Source organism: Ambystoma mexicanum, chromosome 4p (assembly GCF_040938575.1).
Source record: "Ambystoma mexicanum isolate Mex_15411 chromosome 4p, UKY_AmexF1_1, whole genome shotgun sequence".
Taxonomy (NCBI): Eukaryota; Metazoa; Chordata; class Amphibia; order Caudata; family Ambystomatidae; genus Ambystoma; species Ambystoma mexicanum.
The window spans coordinates 383,040,514-383,066,025 of record NC_090927.1 but is presented as its reverse complement, the minus strand read 5'-3'; the positions used below and the strand labels follow the sequence as shown (position 1 = coordinate 383,066,025).

Sequence of the window (25,512 nt, the reverse complement as noted above, 5' to 3'; positions counted from 1 at the left end):
TCACAGGAAAGTAAGCATCCTGAAGGTCCAATTACCCCATTCAATCCTGCAGCTCTAGGGCCTGAAGGATCTGAGAAAGTGTGACCATCTTGAATTTGTCCTTCCTGAGGAACTTGTTCAAGTATCTCAAGTCCAAGATGGGTCACCAGTCCTCCGTCCTTTGGGATTAGGAAATAAGGAGAATACCATCCTTTGTTCCTCGCCGTTACAGGCACCGACTCTATAGCACCTTTCTCTAGCAGGCTCAACAATTCCTGTAAAAGGAACGGATATGGAACCTTTAATGAATGCTTTCCAGGTGGATGATTGAGGTCTCTGAATGAAGGAGAGGCAGTAACCTTGGGCTGTGGTTTTTAATGCCCAAGCAGCCGAAGTAATACCTCACCATTCTTTCAGATGATGTGACGGTCTGCCCTCCCACCGGGGTGTCGCGAGTCAAGACCTCAGAGGTTTTGAGACAGCTGATGTAGCAGCTCATTTTAAAAGATGCAGCTTCTTAGGCGGGCTTTGCACCTCTCCCTCGTCCACCACAAGGGAATCTTCTTTGGCCTCTTTGACCAGCCATTCCTCTCGCTCTTTCAACTGTAGTACCAAAAGGATCCACCCCTCCAAGAAGGTTCACTGGGGTGAAAAGGCGGAGGCTGCCTGATGGCAGCACCTAGCGGCTTGGATGCCGCCTTCGAGGTCTGCAGCTTCTTAAGGCTTTCGTGAGCCTTGCTGCCAGTAAGATGAGACTTGTCAAAAGGGATATTAAGGAGTCTAGACTGCACATCCGGTGCAAATCCAGCGTTCCTTAACCAAGCAAACCTACGTTTAATGGTGCTTGGCGCCATGGCTCTGCTGACACTGTCAGCAGAATCCAAACCTGACTGTAGAGACTCACACATGGCCTCTTTCCCATCTTTTACAATAGTCAGGAAGCCGTCTTTCTTCCCCTTCGTGAATATGATCAGCCGCCATGGATGCACAGTCCCATAGGGTGAAGGCAGGGCCACACGTAGAGTTGGCAGACTTGAGAGCCATGCTCCCAGCAGAAAATACTTTCCTTGACCAGACGTCTATACACTTATCATCCCGAGCTGGCGGAATGGTTGGATAGGCAGTTTTCTTGGATGTAGCGGTTGCTGCTGGCACCACCAGGCTTTCTGGGGTTTCCCGGGTAGGGTGCTTAGACAAATAGATGGGGTCACTACCTGATGGCCTATATTTATTCGAAGCACAGCAGCACCGCCGGGACTGTAATACCAGCCACATGTTAATTCTATGACCCAAAACTGGGAGAACATATGGAAATTCCAGCCCCAAAGGGCTCGACCAGGGGCAACAAATACCCCCATCCTACAACCTATATCTTGCCTTGCTAAAGACCCCTCGAGGTCGAAACACGTGTCGGCTGACCACCACAAGACTATCTACATTACAATAAAAATGTGACTGTAAAACACTGCAACTAGCGTGGGAACTAATGTATACATAGGTTTCTCAAAAACTGGATCTGTGAGGTAACCAGGACTGTTTCTCTAAAGCTTTCCAGGGGTGTGGGTTCACCTCTACTAACCTGTGACCTTGCACAAAAAAATCAAGACTACAATAATTAATAAACAGAGCTTAGCACAAGAGTTCCAAAACTAGAACCCAACTTCTCTCTAACCTATTTTCAGAATACAGCTTGAAAAATTAGGTGTCCACTCCCTGAGTGATGTGGTTCAGGATGGTAAGTTCATTCAACGGGATGTTTTGAAGGGCAGGGGTTCCTGGAACGCGGTCTCCATGCTGCTTTATTACAGACTACGAGAAATCCTTTGTGGGCACTGGGTCGGTTTCCCGCTGGTGCCGGCTCCTTCCCCACTGGCCCAGTTCGTGAACAGCCCCCCTAACCTCACTGGTGTGGTCTCTGCACTGTACAAACTCAAATCTATTTGTCCTGCCTCTGTGTGTTTAAGGTCATATGGGATAGAGTGCTGGGCACGCCTCTGCTGGAGAGCCAATGGCTGGGGGATCTATAGAATGACCCAGAACATTTCCTTGAACTCCAGGTTCCGCCTTATACAGTTTAAGTTCCTTCATCAGTCCTACTACTCTCCCGCACAAATACTATCCAGAGAGAATGGCTAACTTGCCCACGGTGTAACTTGGATTCGGCTGATTTCCTTAATATGGTTTGGAATTTTTGTCATAAAATCCTTCTGGGTAGGTGTGTTTGGGGTTATGGATAAAAGGGTCCCGGACTGCCAACGCGATTCCCCTGTGGCCTGGTTGCTAGCATTCTTTGATGTCGCCGTTAAAACGGAAAGGAAACTCCTGGCTATGGCCTCTTTGGTGGCCAGAGCGTTAATAGCTAAAACTTGGCTGAGGACGAAACCACCTGCGGTGAAGGAATAGATCCACATGCTGAAAATGTGAAAACTTAAATATCTTCTCTCCCTTCCGGAGCAAGGCCAGTTGACTACTGGGGCAATTTCCGGTCGTATATTCTCAGGAACGGCTCCCTCACTGCGCCATGATGTGGTATGGATGAATTGATATGACCTGTCCGACAGGGGCCACAGTGGGGGCCTGTTTAAGCTTGTTGTACATCTATCCCTGTGGTCCAATTCTATGTAGTATCGGTCATGTCAACCGTCGCCCTGTTTACTTGAATGGCTCCGCCCATAAGTATCTTGCTCAGTACTTTGTCTGCAATTGAATAATATATGCACATGTATCAGCATCTGTTGTAGGATTGGGGGCGGGGTGGGGGGTTGGGGGTATTGGAAACTTTTATTGTGCAAATTTGAAAAGAATTTAAAATGAACATTACAATAAGGATTAGGCCGACATACTCCATTTACCAAAAACAACCCCCATCCAGTTCAAAGCAACTAAAAGTCACAAAGTGCCTTTGTGGACTCTGCAAAGCGCAGACAGAAGCAGAAGGGGAAGGGGAATTTTGTGTTTTCCATATGGTCCACACAACCAGAGATAACCAAGCAAAATGGCCACAGTGCAGTAACTTCAAAAATAGATTGTTATTCATTTTGGCACCATATAAGGGGTCAAGTGGGGTGGTGTTGCCAAAAACAATATAGCTGCCACCAGCCAAATCAAAAAACACAGTTTGGGCGAAACGGCTCCCACAGGGATAAAAACAAGGTGCTCTAGAAGCAACCCTACCCGGGTAACTATATGAGCTAAGGTTAGCACACCATAAATGAGTTGCAATCGTAGGAGCACTTCAGTAGTACACCCGACACAAAAAATAAAGTGCAGAAAACCAAAAAAGATCATCTAAAAGCTTGGAGGACTACTCCAGTTTCAAAAGAAACCCTATGAAAAAAGGAATTCAGACTTAATGAGCAAATCTATCAACTCCCCTATGTACTTTTGCAGTCTAATGGCCATTATTTCCATAAAAAGGTTCATGTCCACATTTAGGAGCGATATAGGCTGATAACTACCACAGTTGGTAGAATCTTTCCCTTGCTTAGGTATCAGTGTGATGACTGCTTCTCTCATTGAAGGACATAACCTCCCATCGGAAAGAAACTGATTATATAAACACAATTTTGGGATCAAAGCCTCACCAAAGGTTTTGTCAAATTCAATCGGCAAAATTCGTCTAGCCCTGGAGATTTACCCACTGTAAATTGACGAATAGCCTCCTTCACTTCAATTTCCCCAAATCTGAGCCTCCAAACATTCCCTCCCATCATCCGACAATCTGGGCAGTTCAATTTTAGCAAAAGAACTGTTCAGCAGCAACTCATCATTCTGCAAATCCTCAGAATACAAGGAAGCATAGAAGGATTGAAAGCATTCACAAATATCTTCACTTTTAATCTTCACATTCCCTGTATCATCTAAAACCTTATGAATAAATGACCTCTCAGATAAATTATTTAGTTTACCAGCCAATAACCGTACACTCTTATCCCCTTCCTCCCAAAATCTCTGCTTAAAAAAAACATACCTTTTTTCAAACTGTTTGTCTAAAACGGTCTTCAGCTTCCCTTTAGCGTCTTCCATTTTCTACCTATCTCTCTTGCTACCAGAACGCACATACTTGTGGTGTAGATTCAAGATCTCTTATCCTATATTCCCTCTCCCCCCCCTCTCTCGCCCCTCCCTCTCCCCCCCCCCGTTCCCCCCAGTAAGAGTCATGAACAGGTGAATAAAATGAAAATTCCCTATCCATGGGATGACATGATCTCCAACTATCCACCAGCACAAATATATCGGAACCACCATGAAAACATCACTCAACTTGGAACCTGTAAACCTACAACCTGATTGCCTGTCAAGATAAGCATCCAAGACACAATTAAAATCACCCCCAGAACAATTTTATCACCAGTCATATTTTTCAGAGAATCTGCGAGTCTCTTAAAAAATGCAACAACATTAGTACACGGAAGGTACACAGATCCCAATGTCAAAATGTTACCCTCATATTCAACATCCACCAAAATGAATAGTCCCTAATCATCCATAACATTCTCAACTCTCATACCTAAAGTTTTGCGAATTAAAAGACCTGCCCCTCTTTATCTCCCCGAATAACAATTTGACAATACATTCATCTATTTTGAAGCACCAAAACAATTCTCTGCTTGTTTCGTTAAATGAGTTTCTTGCAGAAAGATCACATCCACTTTTTCCCTCTTCAACTTCATCACTATATTTTTCACCTTCCAAGGACAATTAATTTCCTTGACATTCCACGTAACAAAGTTCCCTGACCTCATCAACTATAAATCAATTTGCAATTTGATTAACCATTACACATACCCATGTTTGAGACACAAAAATCATATCAACCCTATCAGCAAAAAACAAATTGGTATAGACAAATATAATTAACCCCTCACAAAAAAAAAAACATAAGACACACAAACACAACATAGAACAAGAATAACCAATATAATTTGAACATTGTCCATCCTGCACCCAATGATAAAGAAAAACAAAAACTACCCACTGCTGCTAAACTGCAACCCTCAGCGCCTATGCCCCATCAATGTACAATCACTATATACCCCCTTGACCACCAATAAAACTATATATACAAAAAACTGTTTATAACATCTATCCGTAAAGAACTTGCCCTAAGAGCTAAATAGATAATAACATGAATAGCCTAACAATTAAACATTTATCATACAACTCAATCCAACCCCAAACGCTTAACAACTTCAAACTTCTATCAAGCAGAGACCTATTTAAACCCATAACAAGCAACACTAAAATGCATCCACCTCCACAGCATTCACATAAAAATTGATATTTCTAACCTCCAAACTTAATATCAAGTGACCAAATTACAGCAAAGAATAGAATAGAATTACATAGAATAGAATTAAAATATCACAACACCCTCTTTAAGATTAAACACATGTCGACAATTATAGCCACAGATCTACACTATACAAAATTACGATTGATGGATGAAAGTACACCATCCACATCAACAGATGCATGACCAACAAGCAACAACCATTTTGACTTCATGTAAGTGGCGAACACTACAACATGAGAGTTATATGCAGAAGCGAAGGAAAAGGAAGAGTCAGTTGAACATGATTGCCAGACAATGTGACAAAATGGGAATTCACAAGAATAATACAGCCCTAGTAATTAAAGTCTTGTGTGTCAACTGCAGTTACCAAACAAAAATGCAATGCAAGCAACAATTCCATGTCTCACAATGTTCAGAGTCATATTGAACCATCTCTTTTCATAACACACAGTCTTCACAGGTTTGTGTATGTGTCTCCCAGCACACATCCGTAAATCCGAGCAGTACAATAAATAATAAGAATAGATGAGCTTTCGAACCAAAGCACTGTGTGGAGTCTGCACAGAAGCAATGACGATAGTAGCGCTGTAGAGGGCAACCCAAACATTTGGAAGTACAGAATGCTTACCGTAGCCAAACAAGCGGATAGAACATTGCAGCTGGGCATTTAACAGTTGTGCAGTTTATAATTATAGCCAAGGGAAAATAAGAGCCTATATTCATACACACTTTCACACATTTTGATCGTGGCAGCATTTCAAGGACCCTCAAAAAAGAACAGCAAACTCAGCTCCATTAATAGGTTCATAACGTTTCATGTCAAAAGTTACGATTCATGTCAACCAAGCCGAAGGAGGTGCCTTTAACGTTGCTCAATGCGACATCCAATAGCAAGACTTGCCCATGTGCCTGGTGCAGCAATACATCAAGCCTGGTAGCAATATTCAATGCCGATAGTCACTTTTCTCAGCAATTATCCCTCATGTACTGATAAAAGATCACATTTAGAGACAGGATTAATACAGTAGGTCTTCCTAGAATCCAGGATTTCAAGCAGCAGTATTACAGGTGGCGCAGTGAATTTCACAAAGTTGCACGAATCGTTCCGTGCACACGCTGCATTGTTGAGTCTATTGATTCAGTGATACTTTTATTTGCTGCCAATTTAGCCGTCATTAGAACCACAACTGTGCTCTCGCTCTGAAAGTATAGCAATTCTGGAGAGGATATTTCTGACAATCCATCACTTGTACTCGTTAATGTGACAGATGGGTCCCAGCTCTTCTGAGAGCAGATCAGCTTAAATTTGGAACCACTGGGACACTTTCTTTGAGGTGCAAAGGGGATTGGTGCTCAGGGCCGAGATTGTTATGTGAAAATGGTTGCTGCGATACACTTTATCTGGGGCATGGGGTGACACTGTGCGCAGGGCAGAGCTCAATGTGCAAAAGCATTGCAGTGCCTCTGAGAAAACCAAGATACCTGAATTGAAACCCTCAGGACAAGTGCTGTTAGTAGCCTGATAATCACCAGGCATAGAAAGCCCAGTAGTAGGTTCCCGATATTCAGGCAACATCTCAATTCCCGCAGACTTGCTTGCAGATGATATAACTTTAACATACAATGTCGTGGGTGAATATTTCACCGAATCCTTACCTGCCGGTTACAGCTGTTGGATAATTGGGAACCTTCCCTATTGCACCACTGGCCATGAAAACAATGAACTGGGGGCACAGGTAAAACAGGGGAAGCCCTGTAGGAGAAGAAAACCCAAGATGGTAGTGCAATGGTTTCCAGCAGGTAATGGAAAGGACTGCAGCAGAAGACGGAATCAGCCACAGGGCAGCACAAGTTGGTAATGGGTTTAACTAGAACAATGTAGAGAAGGAGGGAATGAAAGTGAGGGATATGGACTGCAAGCATATCATAGACAGGAAGTGTACATGGTTAGCAAGTCAAATATGGGAAGGAAGACATGCTACTTGAAATAATGCGGTACACGCTTTAACCACAGAAGGAGGGCTTCGTGAATGATGCACTCAGTAGTCAGGTATGCTGCACGTGTTACGAGGGGAATTGGATTGAGGCATGTTTTGCGTTGGAAGTATAAGCAACTGCACTAGTAGACAAAGGAGAAATGTAGCACGTGTTACGTTCTGGGAGAGCTGTATGTGTTGCAAGGGTTGCGGCCCAGGAGCCACTCGGTTACGCTGCCATCTTCCATGGCATCCAGCCACACACATGCAGTGCCCAGGATAACAAAGTTTCACTACTGCGGCGATACACTTGCAAGGATGCAATACCAGTGGCTGTTTATAGAGGGCGTTGCACCAACTTAACCAGGAGGCGATGCAATGTTTTAAACTGCCTATCGACCGAACAGAACGGGCACAACTAGAATTCAGACAAGAATAAAAAGGCTCTTCTCCAAGTGTCGATTAGACAGACAGAAAGCAACAAACTTTGATCAGTTTGATTTTACCCCTTAACAAGTTGCTTAAAAAAATGGCAACAATGGAGAACACATTTATAAAGAACGTATGCTTTTGAGGCAATGGGGTAAAAATTATTTCATAAGATTTGAAAAAGGATGCAACGGTAATTCACCGAATTCAATAACTTCTATCCACATAATGTACAAGAGTCTAAATAAATGGTTTCAGAAATAAAGGTGAAGAGGAAAAAAAATATTACAACATACTGAGTGCGAACTGCCATTGATATCAAAATGGTTCTGCGACTGCCTCTCTTCTTCTTCAGCCTCTTCATCAGAATCGCCTGCTTCCTGTCTGGGTCGCTTCTGCTGTCCCACTGATTCTGTAGGGCTGGAATCCTTCCTTTTACCCATTGTCCCTGGAAAATGAAACAGTGTTGTTACAGAAAGTACTGAAGGGGAAATCCGAAGTGATGTGGCTAAGCAAGATTTAAAGTATTTGGCAATGTCAGTCAAAAATCTAGAAAGGGTAATGTAGTGCATAATGAATGCCACACTTACAGATGTAGAATCTCCTTTTGTGGAAAGGGGAACGCCACAACCAGACCAGACCAAAAGGGAGTACTCTACTGCAGCTGTATGAACTAGTCTGCTTCTTGGTAACAAAACAGTGAATGTCGTCCAAAGCAGGGATCCCGAAAATAAATTGAAGATTCCCATAGAAGTTACGCAAAAAGAAAGGGAATGCACAGCTATGCTCAATCCCCAGGCATTTAGGACCGGGCAACTTCCAGTCAGCTTCATATAACTTTAACTGCATTAACAGTATCCCTGGCATCAAATGATTCTCAACGGCAAAATGAAGAGACTATGAGTAGCCCCACAGGCCTGCAATAAATGTGAGGAGGAGTTGAATAGCAGGAATTAAAAGAAAAATATGCAGAAAACCACTAGGTAGGTAGAGCTGGACACCAGGGACGCTGGGCTGGAAATTGCCAACATTTACTAGGGAACTTCCTCCCCTCGCCCCTTTCGCTTGTGAGGGTGAATTGTCAGTGGCTTGGTCAAGGCCTAATGGCAGAACTAGTTGTCAAATAATGTGGGTGTCCTGAATAAAAGGATGCCGACTGGTTTGCAAACAAAGTGCATTTTGGGAACATAAAAATGACAAACAACTGATTAAGCATATATGTAATACTAATGTAAAAACGTGCACTCCTAAGCATACAATGCACACTGAGCATGGTGCTCATTTTCTCTCTCAGAATAGTCACCACAACGGTAAAATGGGCGTACAGCATAAAATATATATACATCTTCGGCCGTTTCATTGCTGGAGTTTGGGCTATCCTTGTGAACAAAGGACGACTTTCAGAAGCCGTTTGTGATTTGTGACCGTCAGAGGCATAGAGCTTCCTCAACTTAGGGGTTTGGGCCTCAGCTCAGAGACACGCTCCAGCAAGGCAATTTTTGCCAGAGCACAGCTCAGTCTTGTTCTGGCCCAATTCCTTTCCTGCTGGGGCTGAAGTACAAGGAATATTACCCTTGGGCACATAGCAGCGTGTGTGCTCATTTCCCAATTGTTTTAAAAGGATTACACCTGTGCAAGGAGTATTATGGTCTGTGCCCAGACAGTGAAGCCACTCCGAGTTTGGAAGGGGGCAAAGCACTAATGCTCGAGTCTCTGCTTTCTTGCAATTGAAATGTTTGGCTAAATGACTTGAAATTTCTATTGGCAGTTTTCCTTTATCTTCATTTATAATTGTGCTTAGTAACATTACTTAATTTAGTTACAAGCAGATTTATGTTAAAAGGGTACTCGAGGATTACAGTTGCTCAACTGCATAGGTCACAACACAAGCAATCGCAGGCGAAGCTTAATTGATCCAAAGTCATAACACATCGGAGTACCTTATCACAATGTACTATTAGGAGAAAACTAAGGCTAGCCACCAAAAGGCATAATTACTTCCATGCCAAGCAGCCACCTATAGCTGCCATGTTATTGTCCTCTGCAGTGTAAAACGAACTGTAGCCAGCACCTCTGAGCCTTGCTCCCTTGTTCTTGGGAGCCTTATCATTTATACTTAATAAAGTGCATATGAAGGTTGCCATGTGTGTCAGAGATGGATCATTTGGTATGGGCCAGTGCTCTGTAGGTCTCTAACATTACGCTAAACCAAGTTTTGACCAACTTCAGATGGTTGCTGGCGGGCTGGTGCGCATTTGGTATCCTTAGGCCCCATTTTGCCATCAACAGCGCCAAACTAACATGTCCTTAGCTCAGGTGAGAGTCCTATTTCAAATATTATCAGCACAACTAGTGCGTGGGTCTTTGCAAAGCGGATTTCTATTATGACCTTATCCTATAAGAAATCTATTACAGAACATCTCAATGGCATGTGTAGTAAGGGAGCCTAGCTTTGACCACATTTATTTGTCAGGGTGCAGGCATTGGGATTGTGTAGAGGGGAGCCTGGAGTGAGCTGTGGACGTGGTCCACACATGGGGAAACACAAAAAACCTCAGCGCAAACGGATATTGCCTTATAGAAGGCTTCTGTGCCCTCTTTGCAGGAACAAAGGCCTAAAAACTCCACTTCCCAGCAGGCCCTGGGCCGGAAACTACAAAACCCCACCCACGTTGGGTGGAGCTTGTGCTTGAACTCCCGAACGAAGAGGACGTGTTTATTGCAGCTCCGAGGAAGGGGACACACACGAGGGGCCACACCCCAGCCAGCCATCACCCGGGCCCCTCATACGCCTGAGATAAGTACCGCAAGCGCAGGGGAGCAGCTGCAGCACATGCTGGGAAAACCGCGCTTGGGCAGCAAGCTGCATTCAGGGGCGAACAGTCAGGAATCTCCCACGCGAAGCAGGGCACACGCAAGGGGGGACCGCCCAGACTAATGAAGTCCCCTTGTTCGGCAAAAGATAAGTGCAGCATTAATCCAAAGCCAAGACCACGCAAGACTCGCACCGAAGCGCAGCGATCCCACGAGCAGTGCATATTATTTGCATGCATAATTAGCCATGTGCACCAGCCAAGGGAACCGCAACTGGGAACACGGCGTGGCTTGTACTGAAGTCGCACTGCGCCACGTGCGGCTGGCGGCACGTTTATTATTTACTCTACGTGTGCATATTAACACGTGGATCAGCATGAACTGCGGGGCCACGTGCAGCCTAACCGCATATCAGGATTAAACCCACTCAAAGGGGCATACGAGTTAGAACGTGGGAACTTGGAGATGAGTGGGGCTGGATGAAGGAATGTCGTTTACCCACTGGATGCATTTGTTGTGTGTGTGAGGAAACACTCTCAAGGTAGTAACTCATAACTCTCTTTGCAGCATTTATCTGCTCCAGAGACCGGACCTGAGAGTGCGCAGGCAGGAGTCCAGCACTCAAATACAGAGATAAGTCCTTTTGCTCTAATTGCCTCATTGATGACAGTCTGTAATGTGGGCATGTAATGTATATGCAGGTTTGGGTATGCATGTTTAATTGTTAGTTTGTATTTACCCTGACACCCCCAGTCCTGTCCACCTTCCCTCTCCTTACCCTTTTTCCGGTTATCCTGAAAACCAGTTCCTGTCCAACCATCGATTCCCTAACCCTCTTTCCCCGCCGGGGTCTCGGAGGTCTGTGTAAGCTGTGACTTGCAGGCACCCAGACCGCGGAGGGGATGGTTGGTTCGTACTACTCCTGCGCTTGAGGGTTGGAGCCTGACAATTTAATTGAAGTCAAATGTGGGTGTGATAGCATATGAAGCTAGACTGGTGTCCTATTAACATTTCTTTTTTTTATTTTAAAACAAGCAGAATTTCCAATACTGATCAGCAGGCAACTGATGTGTACCAATGGGATCAGGCAGAGGATTATGTTCTTATGCAATTCTTATGCAATTTGGTAGTCTGGATAAACCAGAACTGTCATGTAGGATTTGAAATCTATACAAATAAAATTGTTAAGGCATAATATTGTTGCAGTATCCCTCCTAGGCCCTCCCCCTTCCTACACAGCCAAAAACTTAGTCAGATCCCCAGCCTCCATTAACAGCCCACATGCAGATCGAATGTTAACCAACCAACGTTCCCCCACAGACACATTCAGTAACGTCCTACGCAGTCTTCTGGCTTCCAGGGATGTAGTGGACGTCTATCAGGACCCTCTGATAACTGCCTAGACCCTTCCTCCCCGACTGGTTTCCCTTTAGATGCCTATGGCAGCAGTTTGAGTGCTCCATTGGGTGCTGAGGGCTGTATTCTTGTTTTTATGTGGATGCTATGGGCCTCCTTTTCTCCGGAAGGTTTCCTGCCCCAAGAACAAGCAAATGGGTTAAGCCGTATATCTCCCTCGTAGGATTACACCAACCTACTATCCAACCAGTCCCTCTACTCCAGCGTGAACCTGTATAAGTGCAGGAGATAATCGGTGAAACATAATCCGCACCACAACGCCTTGTCCCGTAACGGTTGTAGGACTGTGGTAGTTCAACATCCCTCCACAGTTTTTCAACTGACAATGATGGTTAGACGCACAGTGCCTTGCATGGCTTGATGTCTTTAAATGTCTTTTCTTGTTGCGTTAGTTTAGCTGTAATCTCTGCCCTTTTCTCTCCCTTCTTACCGATGTAAGCAGAGCGTCCAACAGACCTGCATGAGGACTGGTAATCGGGTAGGTGGGACTATATAGTAGAAAGGCTCACTCAGAACAGTGGTCTCGAGCCACAACTAACCTATTCTCGTCTTTTTCCCTTCTAGATTGGAGCACAAGGTCATACGAGGAACTCTTATGCAGCTGGGAGTCTTTGGTAAAAATCAGGTAAGGAACAAGTTACTTACCTGTAACTGTTGTTCTCCAGTATGGGTCTGGCATGGATTCACATGCTCATGAATATTCCCAGTCGTCAGGCTGGGAATCCTCGGTAAAGAAAAAAATCAGTATCAGTTTCGTTTCTGATCTGTCTTTCGTAGTAGTAACCAATCACTGATCTCTGCGTCATACTGACCACAGCCAATGACTGCCCTCTACCTAAGCCCCGCCTCTGGCAGCCATCTTCAGATTTGGTAGCACGTGAAGTGGCAGTATGACCAAGTGAAGAGCCGCAGAGGGGTAGGCGGGAGGGTTCGCATGTGAATCCATGCCAGACCCATGCTGGAGAACAACAGTTACAGGTAAGTAACTTGTTCCTTCTCCAGCATGGGGTCTGGCATGGATTCACATGCTCATGAATAAAGAATATATAGCAGTACACACATGCACAACCACGGGAGGTGGCAAAGGCTCAACATTAAGCATTACATCAAACTCAACATTAAGCAATTCTTACCTCCTCACCAGGCTCACCTTAGGCGAACAAGTTGCGCAGCACTGCTTAGCCGACCCTGGACTCCTCCCTGGAATCCCAATCGACGCAGTAGAATTTCGTGAAGGTGTGCGTCGACCTCCACGTAGCAGCCCTGCAGATGTCCAGCAAGGGCACACCAGATAAGAACGCCGTGGTAGCTGCGATCGCTCTGGTGGAATGGGCTCTCGGACGGCCAGGCAGTGGTCGGTTTGCCAACCGATGACAGTACATGATACAGCCGGAGAGCCATCTGGAAATGGAAGCCTTCGAGAGAGCCTTCCCCTGATTGGCAGGTCCAAAGTTCACAAAGAGTTGTGACGTCTTCCGAAAACACTTCGTGCGGTCCACGTAGAACTTCAGCGCTCTAGCCACATCCAGCGAGTGCAAAGTCCTTTCAGCCGGCGACGAAGGCGACGGGAAGAAAACAGGCAACACCAAGGGTTCGTTGAGGTGGAAGTCCGACGGCACCTTGGGCATGAAGGAGGGGTGCGTCCTGAGCACTACCCTTGTGTCGTGAAAAGTCAAGTACGGGGCCTTGCAGGAAAGGGCCTGGATCTCTCCCACCCGTCGTGCGGAGGTGATGGCCACAAGAAACGCTGTTTTCCACGACAAGAACTTCACCGGAGCCGAGTGCAGAGGCTCGAACGGAGGTCCCATGAGCTTGGTCAGCACCACGTTGAGCTCCCACGCCGGGGCCGGAGCTTTCACCGGCGGGAACGATCTGAACAGTCCCTTCATGAACTCGTTCACCAGACGATGAGACCACAAAGACGTCCGCCCCCTGGTTCTGGTGTATCGGAAGATCGCAGCAAGATGAATCTTGATGGACGCGTGCGCCAGTCCAGTTTTGGCCAGCGTCAGTAGGTACGGCAGTACTTGGGGAGCCGTAATCCGTAGAGGGTTAATCTTCTGTGCGTGGCACCAGACAGAGAACCTCTTCCATTTGTGTCCATAGCATTTAAGAGTTGAGGACGCCCTGGCCTTTGCAAGAACCTCTCTGCAGTCGGCCGGTAGGTCGTATCCTCCAAACTCTAACGCTGCAGGAGCCAGGCCTGCAAGTTCAGCGACTTCGGGTCGTGATGGAGGATGGCGCCTCCTTCCCTGGAGAGAAGATCCGCGTCCACTGGCAGCTTGATTGACGGGGACGCTGACAAGTCCAGAAGGTCCGGGAACCATATCTGCCTCGGCCACGCAGGTGCGACGAGGATCATCCTGCACCGTGACCGCTTGAGCTGGTTGATGAGCCGGATCAGCAATGGCAATGGAGGGAACGCGTATAGAAACAGGCCCTCCCAGGGGAACGAGAAAGCCTCGCCCATGCTCCTCGGCTGGGGAAACCTGCTGGCGAACCTCCGGCACTTGGAGTTCGTCGCCGTCGTGAACAGATCGATCTGGGGTGTGCCCCACCGTCAGAAGAGGCGGTCCACTAGATCCTGTCGTAGTTCCCACTCGTGGCACGAGCGCAGCTCCCTGCTGAGTGAGTCGGGGATGGTGTTTTTTTATCCCTGCCAGATGAAACGGCACCAGAAACATCCCTTGGGCGACGGCCCAATGCCACAGATCCTGCGCCTCCATGGACAGGGCTGGGGACCTGGTCCGCCATGTTTCCTGATGTAGAACATGGTGGTGGTGTTGTCGGTGAAGATCCTCACCACCTTGCCCTTGAGGGATCGAAGAAAGGACCTGAGGGCCCAAAACACTGCACGGAGCTCCAGGACGTTGATATGGAGGGACTTCTCCGTCGGGAGCCAAAGGCCTCTCGCGTGCAGATTTACGGTGTGCGCTCCCCACCCTTCCAGGGAGGCATCCGTGGTCACTGTCTCCTGGTGGCCGGGGGTCTGGAAGTCCATGCCCGCCGTCAGATGCGCGCGGCTGCCCCACCACCGGATCGCTCGTCGGAAACTATCGTCGAGTGTGATCCTCTCCTCGAAGCTGCCCGTCGTCTGGATCCAGCGCGCGTCCAGGAACTCCTGCAACGGGCGCATCCGGAGCCTGCACAGGCGGATGAGGTAAATGCAAGAAGACATCATTCCGAGGAGGGACTTGATGGACCTCACTCTGGCCGCGTCCGCAACCAGCATCCGCTGCACCTTGCCCAAGATGGCCCTCGTCCTTTCCTCCGACGGAGAGGTCAGAAGCGACGCTGTGTCGAGCTTCGCTCCCAGAAACAGTGCGTCTTGCGCGGGCACCAGGTGGGACTTGGCGTAGTTTATGGAGAATCCCAGGTCCGTGAGAAGTTGGACGGTCCTTGCTGTGTGCTCCACGCCGAGCTCCTTCGTCTTCGCTCGGATGAGCCAGTCGTCCAGGTAGGGGTAGACGTGGATCCCCTCTCGGCGCAGCTGCGCCGCCACCGGTGCGAGGCACTTGGTAAACACCCTGGGTGCCGACCTCAGTCCGAAGGGAAGGGCTCTGAACTGATAGTGACGCCCTTGGACCACGAACCTGAGAAACTTTCGGTGTCCCTTTAGGATGGTAATATGGAAGTAGGCATCCTCCAAATCCAACAACGACAGGAAATCGCCCTCCTCCAGCTGACCCAGGACGTGTTGGAGGGTGACCATCCGGAACTTCTGTGCCTTGATGAATTTGTTCAGTCGTCGTAGGTCCAGGATGGGACGCCATCCTCCCGTCTTCTTCTTCACGAGGAAGTATCTTGAGTAAACTCCGGAGCCCCAAATGCCTCTTTGGGACGAGCTCGATGGCGCCCTTCTTGAGCATCGCCTTTACCTCCAAGAGAAGTTGAGGGACGTGATGTTCTTTCCTGGCCACCGGGGGGGACGCGCGGGCACCTCTTTAGAAACTCGAGCGCGTGACCCTGAGCTAGGGCGTCCAGCACCCAACGGTCGGTGGAGATGGACTCCCACATGCTGATGAAGCTCGCCAGCCGGCCTCCCACCGGGGTGCTTCGGTGGGGGCCCGACCCCACGGCCGGTTCAGTCCCGCTTCGACGAGGCTTTGCCGCCTTGTCCTCCATGGCGACGGCGGGGTCCGCCTGAGACTTGCCTCGTCCCCTGTAAGCTTCCTGCGACGAACGCGCCACTTGACGGTAGGTGGAAAATCCGCCGCCGGAACCTTTGGAGGCACCCTGTTTGCCTCCGCCGCTCCGAAAGGGCGGCCGCCGTTGCTGGAGAACCCCAAGAGCCCGGGCCGTCTCCGTGTCTGCCTTGATGGCTTGAAGGGAATCGTCCACTGTTTTCCCAAACAGGTTGTTTCCGTCGAACGGCATGTCCAAGACTGTGGTCTGCACGTCCTGACGGAAGTCAGTAGCCTTGAGCCATCCAGGCCACCTAAGGCACACGCCGTTGCCCAACTGGCGAAATCCAGTGTCAGCGATGTCCGTCGCAATCGTAATGACGTGGTCCGACGCCACCTCTCCTTCCTGCAAGATCTCTAGGGCATCCGCCCTCTTGTCGTCCGGTAGGAAGTCCAGCAGGGGGGCCAGTTTGTACCACAACTCCCTGTCGTAGCGGGCTACGATAGCCAAGGCGTTGGCCAAGGCGTTGGCCAAGGCGTTGGCCGCCTTAATCGTCGTCGCTGCAGACGAGATGACTCTGCGTCCCATCGTATCTAATTTCTTTCCCTCGCTGTCCTGCGGGTAGGTCAACGTAGAGGCCGCGCCCCCCACGCTTTCTTCCTGGCCGCCGCGGAGACGACCGAGTCCGGGGTCGGCTGTGCCCGAAGGCACAAGGGGGCCGCGTCCGGGACCCGGTACTTCTTCTCGTACCGATCCCTTCTAGCCGGCGTCGTGGATGGGTTCTTGAGGAGGGCGAGGCCCTCATCCCAAATATCGTCCAGTAGAGGTACAGAGAGGACCGTCTTCCTCTTGGCCTCGCGCCGTTGATAAAGGAAACCTTCCTTCCTTCTTCTCTTCCAGGCAGAGCTGGAAAAGCTCAGATGCCCTGGCGATCATGGAGTGAAACGATCCAATCTCGTCGGGCGGGGAAGCCCAGGTGGGAGGTGACGACGGCAGATCCTCGTCGTAAACCTCGTCGTCTGTACCCATCGCGGCCGTGTCAGTCCCCGTATCATCCCCACGTGTCGGGGATGAGGGCTGAACAGGGCGCGATGGCTGAAAAGGAGGTGGAGGATGAATCCTTCTCTTAGGGGGAGGGCTCCCAGATGGGCCTGGCTCCGGGTCCCCCGTCGGGAGCGGTTCCTCCGCTGGTGGTAACGGCAGTCTCGTCCTTATCTCCGAGCATAAGGACTGTATAGCTAACAAAATGGCCACCGAGTTGTCTTGCGGCACTGGTTGAGGGGAGTCTGACGGGCGGTCAGGGGCCCCGTCGGCACCCTCGACGTTATCGTCGTCTCCTACGTCGGGGTCCCTCCCGACGGGCTGGTCTTCTTTCACGCCAACGCCATGGCTTAAGACTTCGATCAGCTCTTCCTCAGAGGTTGAGGCCGAATCCACGACGACCTCCTGTCCCCCCTTTTTCTTCTCCATCGGAGGTTTCACGGGGGTCCTGTTGATGGGCATAAAAGAGGACTCCCTCCGCGGTGGCAGGGAGTTTCTGAGCCCCGAGGTCGCCACCACTGGTGTAGCCTCCACAGGCTGAGCCAGGGCCGCCGCGACTGTCTCGACAGAGGCCTTGGCCGGATGGATTAAGGCTTTCACCACCTTAGGTGTGCTCACCGCCTTCTCCTTGGGGGGAGGATCACTGCCTCGCTCCCCCTCCGATGGGGCCTTCGAGCTCGACCGGGGTCTCTCCAGGAGCTTCGCCGGGTGCTCGGCCTTCCTCTTACCCGAGCCAGAGCGTTGGCTCGTGGTTGATGGTGCCGGGGAGGATGCGCCCTGCCTGGCGCCCGTCGAGCCCGACCGTTCGGCGCTCCCGGTGCCAGCGGACGTGGTGCTTGGCCTTGTGTTGGACCCCCGTCGCCGGGACGTCCTCAAAGGTCTTAGAAGACCGCTCGGACTTCTTCTCGCCTGACGGGCTCTTACCTTCCAGCCAGTTGGCGAAACGTTGATGGCGGTCCTTCATGGTCCGCTCCGGCATATTGCCGCAAAACGCACAGTCCTTCTCCACGTGCGTCTTGTCCTCATGTAGGTAGTAAAGACAAAGGGAGTGTTCGTCCTCCTTAAAGACATTCTGAAGCTGGCATCCAGGGCAGACCCTTAACAGCTTTCCGGGCGTCGAGCTTCCCTTCCCCTGGGCCATGTCCGAGATGGGCTTGAGAAACTTCTGGAGTCCTCCAAAAGCATGGCTCGACGTAATCTTCACCCTTGAGGGGCGTAGACGAATCCGACACGGGTCCCCGTTGATCGGATGAAGAAACGGTGGAGCTTGAGGCTCTTTTGACCGAAAAATAGAAGTTTTTTGAGAAAAAACGTGAAAAAATAGCACTAACGCTCGAGAGCAATAGCACGAGGATTCCAACATTTGAACGTGCGGTAAAAATCTGAAGATGGCTGCCAGAGGCGGGGCTTAGGTAGAGGGCAGTCATTGGCTGTGGTCAGTATGACGCAGAGATCAGTGATTGGTTACTACTACGAAAGACAGATCAGAAACGAAACTGATACTGATTATTTCTTTAACGAGGATTCCCAGCCTGTCGAAGGGGAATATTCATGAGCATGTGAATCCATGCCAGACCCCATGCTGGAGAAGTGGGCCTGCTGTGCTGAAGGAGCGATGTCCTTCTCTCCACCACGTTTGGCACCACTTGCCAGTAGTCGGGGCCTTAAATAGGCTCCCAATAGGAATCTCATGAGATTGCCAGATCTCGTGGGATTCTGTTCAAAATCTTGCAGTGTCTGGCGGACAGGCTTCTCCTGGTCTCTTCCTTTGCCTGACCTTGTGTAAGGAGTGCCTGGCCTCTTTTTCCGAGCCATGAGTGAAGTGCAAATGAGTCTGGGGGCTCAAATTATGCCGGGGAGTTCTCAGGATCAACCAGGTCCGAAGTCAGCCCAACCTAAAAGGTAGTGTTGGGCGGTGCCGGCGGGTCGCGCTAAGCCCATCAATTTTAAATCCCATTATATATGCAATTTGTCAGAATAAGGTCATTATATACCACAATAAAGTCATTAACAATCAAGTCTTGAGGTGATCCTTCTGTTTGAAGTATTTGATCATGTATCAGCCAACACGTGTTTCAACACTAGGTCATTTTCAAGGCTGATGAATTATCAATAACATGTCCATGTGTCACAGATATTACATACATGTACATTCTAAAGTAAAAATTATACATTCCAGCCAATAAACGAAAAACATATGTATAAGTTTCAAGCTAAAGTAATATATCGTTACATACACAAATCATAGTAAATGCATTGGATGTGAAGCATGTAGAAAAAAACAGGAACAAATATTATAAATGTTATCTTAATGGTAATTTGAACTTCGTGCAGTCTCAAATTAGTTTGTGGGTAGAGTGGAGCACCATACTTTCCGTGGCCGGTTCAGAGAGAAACCCTAGCTATCAAGTGCTCATATTTACCAAATTGTTAATGCATTAGTGTGCCCCTATCACCATTTGTTCCATTAAAAAGATCATCTCTACCATGCTTTGCATCATTACATTAGAGAGGGCCTCCACATTAGTGACTCATAGGGTTTGAATGAAAACTCACCAAATTACAAAATTCTGTGCTATCCATTCTTGCGTTAACCTATACGTATTAAATTGTCTACAGATACAGTTTACACGTTCGTTGCGTGCTCTCTTTTCTTAATGGTCAGTCTTCCAATAAGTAGACCTCCTTGAGGTGCCTGGAAGTCAATAGTTGTATGTTAGGCTAAATGCCAGCAGAAAACCTCTGTCACTCTGTAATGTGCATATTAAGAGGGATCAACACGTTGCTTACCTTCGTTTGCCTTTAACTCTTTAAATCATTCAATGGTCTCCAAAAACTGTCCCGTTTCTTATCGGATTAATCCTATATTAAATAAAAGTCTTCATGAGTGTATATATTGTGGTGCATATACCTTGATCATATAAGGGGCGTGTGACTATTATTATCAAAGCCAGCCCGATAATCTGAGATATCACAAAGAACGTTATTACCTGTGTTTAGGACTTCAATCCTTTGACCCGTTAGGCGTAGGCCTCTCTCTCACTATACAGGACTCTCAAATCTAGCCATATCTAGGATTGTAATACTTTCCACCTGCGTTTAGGACTGTAATCTAGGCGTAGACCTCTCTCCCACTATACAGGACTCCCAAATCTAGCTGCTTATAGGATTGCAATACCAGATGACCACCTACAGACAGTACCCAAACATGAAGCGGACAATTCCCCACACCTAGTACTACACCACAAGACAGCTAGACCAAGACAAATAAAATAAAGACCAAAACAGCCCTCAACTTCAAAATGCAGCGCAAACAACCTGTACTAAGTGAAAGAAAAAGAGCAGAAAGAACAAACACACCGGAACAACAACAAAAGACTTGCAACTGCAGAACACACTCCCACAGACAGGAACAACCGAACCAAAGCTATGAGAAGAGACAAATCCCTCTACTTAACTCCATTCCTCGCAAACAACCAGTAAACAGAACAAACCAACCAAACGCAAGAATCGCCAATAGCAGAAAACCAAACACAACCACGCAGAAGAACGGACAATCCTAGAAATAATAAAATCATAATCGACCCAATAACACCTTACATCACCAAATCAAGAGCAACCTCCACTCAACACCCACAATTCCTGAAAGAACCTGATGAAAACCAAAACCGAAGACTGAACCTAGAAGAACCTCGATGACACAGACGCACCTGCACCAACTGCACAACTAGAGATCCACCTGAAAGAAAACCCCAACACCGATCAGAAGACAACACCAAAAATAAAGCCCAAACCAAACTACACCTCTAAACTCCACTGCAATCTAATAAACGCAAAATCCATGTAAAAAAACTCAGAGATCTTTGACCTTCTCGATGACAACAGCATTGATATCCTATTCATCACAGAAACATGGCTGGATGACAACTACAAAATCACACTCCAAAGCTGCCTTCAAATAAACAGGAAAAATAAAAAAAGGAGGAGGCATTGCGATAGCATTCAAAGGACACCTGAAAATAAAAATAGACAAACCATTCAACATCAACTGCGAAATCATGGTCATACACCCATCAGCAAACCCAAAAACCAACATCACATTCATTCTGGTGTACAGACCACAGTCATACGATGCAACCTTCGTCGATAACTTCGTAGAAGCCATCACCAACATAGCCATCAAGCACAAACATCTCATTATCTTGGGGGACTTCAACATCTGGTTTGAAGCAAGTCACGCCAACTCCCAAAACTCACTGATTGGACAAAATGCAACCGTGAAACTAGGACAGCTAATCAAAGGAGCAACACACTCGGTAGGACACACCCTAGACACAATCTTGACCAAGGAAAAACATACCACGGCACCGCCGATACAAATACTGTGGAGCAACCATCTCATCATCCCATTCGTCATCAGACTACCAACTCTACTCTGCATCCAAGCCCCCAAACTCACAACCACCACAAAAAAACTGGAAAAGCGTCAAAGCAAGCAACCTATTCGAACAGCTGGAAACAACCAAACCCTCAATTACAGAACTAGAGCTGGCTGACCTAGACGGGAAAGCGGAGCTACTACACAAATGGATTGCCGAAACAATTGAAAAGATCGCCCTGAAAAAAATCCTTCACCCCATTTAAAAAAAAAAAAAAAAAAAAGTCAATGGCAAAATGGTTGACCCCACTACTAAGCGCCATGAAAAAGGACAACAAGAATATGGAGCTGGAATGGAGGAAAGAATACAAACTGGCAAAAAAAATACTGCTCCAGAAAAAAATCTGAGCATACAAGAAGCAAATACAAAAAGCAAAGAGAAGGCATTATGATGACAGAATCACCAATGCAACAAACACAAAAAGAAATGTTCAACACCATCAAAGAAATTAGAAACCATCAAAGAAATGAGAAACCCACCAGGCTGCGACAACACCCCAGGCCCCTCAGACAAACGACCTGGCAGATCACTTCAAGAACAAAATCAACGACATCCGACAAATCATACAAAACAGACCAACCATAACATTCAACCAACCGGACCTAACAGAACCACAACACAAATTCCAAAACATTCCCGAAATATTAGCAGAGGCTTTCGTCTTGCTGGTAAAACACAGCAAGAAAGCAGGGTCACCCATGGATCACTGCCCACCAGACATCTACAAATCAATCCTCGCACAAGGAACACCATCAGAATATTACAGAAACCTCCTAAATCTCTCACTAGCAACAGGAACCGTACCAAGAACCTTCAAATCAGTTTATATCAAACCACTTTTAAAAAAACACAAGTGGCGACGTAGAAGACCTCTCCAACTACAGGCCAATCTCAAACATTCCCTACCCAGCGAAACTCCTGGAAACCTACGTATGCAAATTAACCCAAGAACACGTAGAAAAACATCAGCTGCTAGACCAAGCACAAGTCGTTTTCAGAACCTCAAGAGGAACAGAAACAGCACTACTTATCCATCTGGGATGACCTAAAAACAAACACAGACTCCGACACAACCTCAGCCCTGATTCTGCTCGACTTCTCTGCAGCCTTCGACACAGTTAGCCATGAAACCCTAACCAAAAGACTGGAAGACATAGGCATAACAGACAGCACTACTATGGATTAAATCATTCCGATGCCACCAAGGTGTTGGAGGAATAACCACTGGCTGCAAAAGGCCCAGAGGATGCGGATGGCTGATTTTGGAGCTTGCACAGGTAATACAGGTTTGGACATACTCCCGAAAGCACCCTGTGGACAAACCAGAATCGTGTTGGATTAAATCTGTAGGGTTTTTAACACCCGGATGCCCAGCGAGAGGTGTATCATGCTGTAAGTGATTTCAATCCGGTACACACCCAAGTAAAAACCCAGCATGTAGTGCACAACTGAAATCCTTATTTATTTGTCTATAAATTCAATATTCTGAACAATATACCACTCATATCACACCCTTCTCCTGAGACCCCCCCCCCCCGGTCACACTGAACCAGGAATCAGGTTACAAAAGGTAAATATTTATGTATCTAAAATGTAATCACAATATATTTTAATGGGTAAACAACAATCACCAATGGGGTGACAGAACACTGAACAATATCTTTAATACACCAGGAACAAGTAAGGAGCAAAATAAATGCAGCACAGCAAAGAATACTTTTGTGTTGGTTTATATCAGATAGCACTAGGGTTAGAGGTTCTCCCTGCAAGACCCCTCAACCCCCCCAATAGGCAATGTAAAGAGATAGGAGGAGAGAGCAGGTAGTCAGGAATAGCACAAATCAAAACACATTATCAGTCCCACCTTCCCCCCATAAAGCACGAGAAAAACAGAATTGACTTTTCATCTGTCAGAATGGGTTTTAAAATGATCTTTAGAATTGACTGGGCAAAACACCAAATGTGGTCAAAATACTTAAATGGTTACACATTCTTATGGGAGCCGCTTTGAACAGTTGCACACAAGCACAAGCAACGATGTAGTCAGCAGAAAACATTTGAAATCTTAAAGTCCAAGTTGGGAGCAGTTTAGAGCGCTTTTACACGTGTAAACCTTTCAGATTTTTAAAATTGCAGCAAACTTTTCATTGCGCGATATTCGCGATAACAGGAGAATCGCACTGTTTTGCAATGCGGTTTTGGGTTCTATGGATGTGAATGTTAGGTACAAGTATTTTGTTTCTATCACAAAAAATGAGGGAGTTAAAGAGGTTTTAGTAAAAGTCGTTTTTGCGAGATGGAAAACAGAAATGCACTTTTGAAAATGACAAATGGGTTTGCTTACACTAGAGGATGACTATGAAAAAGCGAATAGCACACAGGGATCCTACAGTCATTTGATCAGGGTGACCCGTCTGCTAAGGAAACATGACTTCTTCAGATGAGAAAAGGGTCAGCGCAAAGATAGTTCTAACAATACTGGTTCTGAAGGAAAGATAGGATGGGTTTGAGATAGGGATAAGACAATGCAAAGATACCCCTAATAATACTGGTTCTGAATGAAAGATAGGATGGGTTGGAAATAGAGATAAGACAAATTAAATATACTATGGGCCACAGTTCTTCCTATTAATACTCACAGGATCAGTTTTTAAATTGGACTGTCAGTTGTGGTCATGGATTGGGTCTGGTATAGGAAAGACAGCACATCAGGCACAGGACTTGATCCCCCTAGGCCTGTTGCCGGATTGGCACAGGATCAGCCCTCCTAGTCTGGGGGTATTTGAATCAGCTGGATGGCGAGTTCCTCAGGCAAGCCTAGTGGTGGCAAGCCAGAGAATTTCATGCTATTGGTTCAAAAGGCCTTCTCACCCCACACAGCGCTTCACTGGGGGAGAGAATACATTTAAGGCTTTGGGCCTTGTTGGAAATCAATAGTCTCTATTGCTGGCAAGAGATTTGGCATCTGGAAGAATATTAAAGCTGGATGTAGGATGCTGGATCAGAGTGCTTCGTCGGAATCAGGAAAGTGGCTGGACCAGTGAGTTCCTATGTGTTGTCAGCTGTCTCTATCCTCTAAAATGACATCACAAAGGGGGGGTGTGGGCCGGCTTAGCTGAGCTTGCCCCTGTGAAAGGTGATTGGGTCAGAGTCTACTCTCTGCCTTGATAGGAGGAGAGAAACAGAGTGTCATCTTTATGGTATAATTTTATGATGCTGAGAATCCATCCCTAGCCACTGGAACACAGTCTAAGTTTGGCAAAATACATATTTACACATGTGCAACCTCTATAAAAATCACATACACAGATTGCATATTTTATGGAGAATCTGCTCATCAAAATTCCACAGCTCTGAGACTTTGTTTCGACTTTCTGCAGAATTTTGTCCATTTTGTAATGTGAACATGTGCCAAAGGTTTTTGGTGATTTTTGGCGCGCACAAGGGTTTTGCCGCCATTGTTGCTGTTTCTTTCACCATAACTGGCATGGTGATGCCGCATAGCAGAGTGGGTCAATACATCCCACAATGCAGATGGCATAGAGCTATTATCTTCAGTTCCTTGGAAGGTAAGTCTCCCCTGGAAAAAAGCAAACCGTCAGATTGTGAATGATCTGGGTCTACATATGACCGATTATTCTAAATATAGCCAAGTGAAAGACTCACGGATATCCTCTAGGGAGTTTTCTTCATCTGATAATGATCTGATAACTCGTTAGATGTAGGATAGGTGGAGGGTCCTCTTCTTCCAGTATCTTCTGTCTCGAGAGGATAGCGCAGGGGCAAAGTGCTCACCTTGTAAGCAAGACGACACAGAGCAACACAGGTTCGATGCCCGGGTCCGCGGTTAGAAAGCTCTGGGTATTAAGCACGTTATAAATAACCAATCATATATCATGAATCCCTAGGCGTGAGTGTGTCCGCCTTCCCGTTTCTAACTCTGGAGCAATAATGATAAAACTATATTCTGGAAGAAAAGCGGCCACCTCAGTTGACG

At 47.1% G+C, this 25,512-nt stretch overlaps 1 protein-coding gene across 2 annotated transcripts in view; it reads right to left on the bottom strand.

The window, feature by feature from the left end:
• The window catches only part of SMC6 (structural maintenance of chromosomes 6), a 2,412,589-nt gene that overhangs the window by 2,238,862 nt on the left and 148,215 nt on the right, over nucleotides 1-25,512 (bottom strand). The window contains exons 2-3 of one of the 2 annotated variants that reach the window (XM_069605928.1): nucleotides 19,867-19,938; nucleotides 7,977-8,128 (exon numbers count right to left, since the gene is read on the bottom strand). In XM_069605928.1, coding sequence (XP_069462029.1) covers nucleotides 7,977-8,123 — 147 coding nt within the window. In that variant the 5' untranslated portion in view covers nucleotides 8,124-8,128; nucleotides 19,867-19,938. The remainder of the gene's footprint in view (nucleotides 1-7,976; nucleotides 8,129-19,866; nucleotides 19,939-25,512) is intronic. The other variant, XM_069605927.1, reaches the window with a different exon arrangement.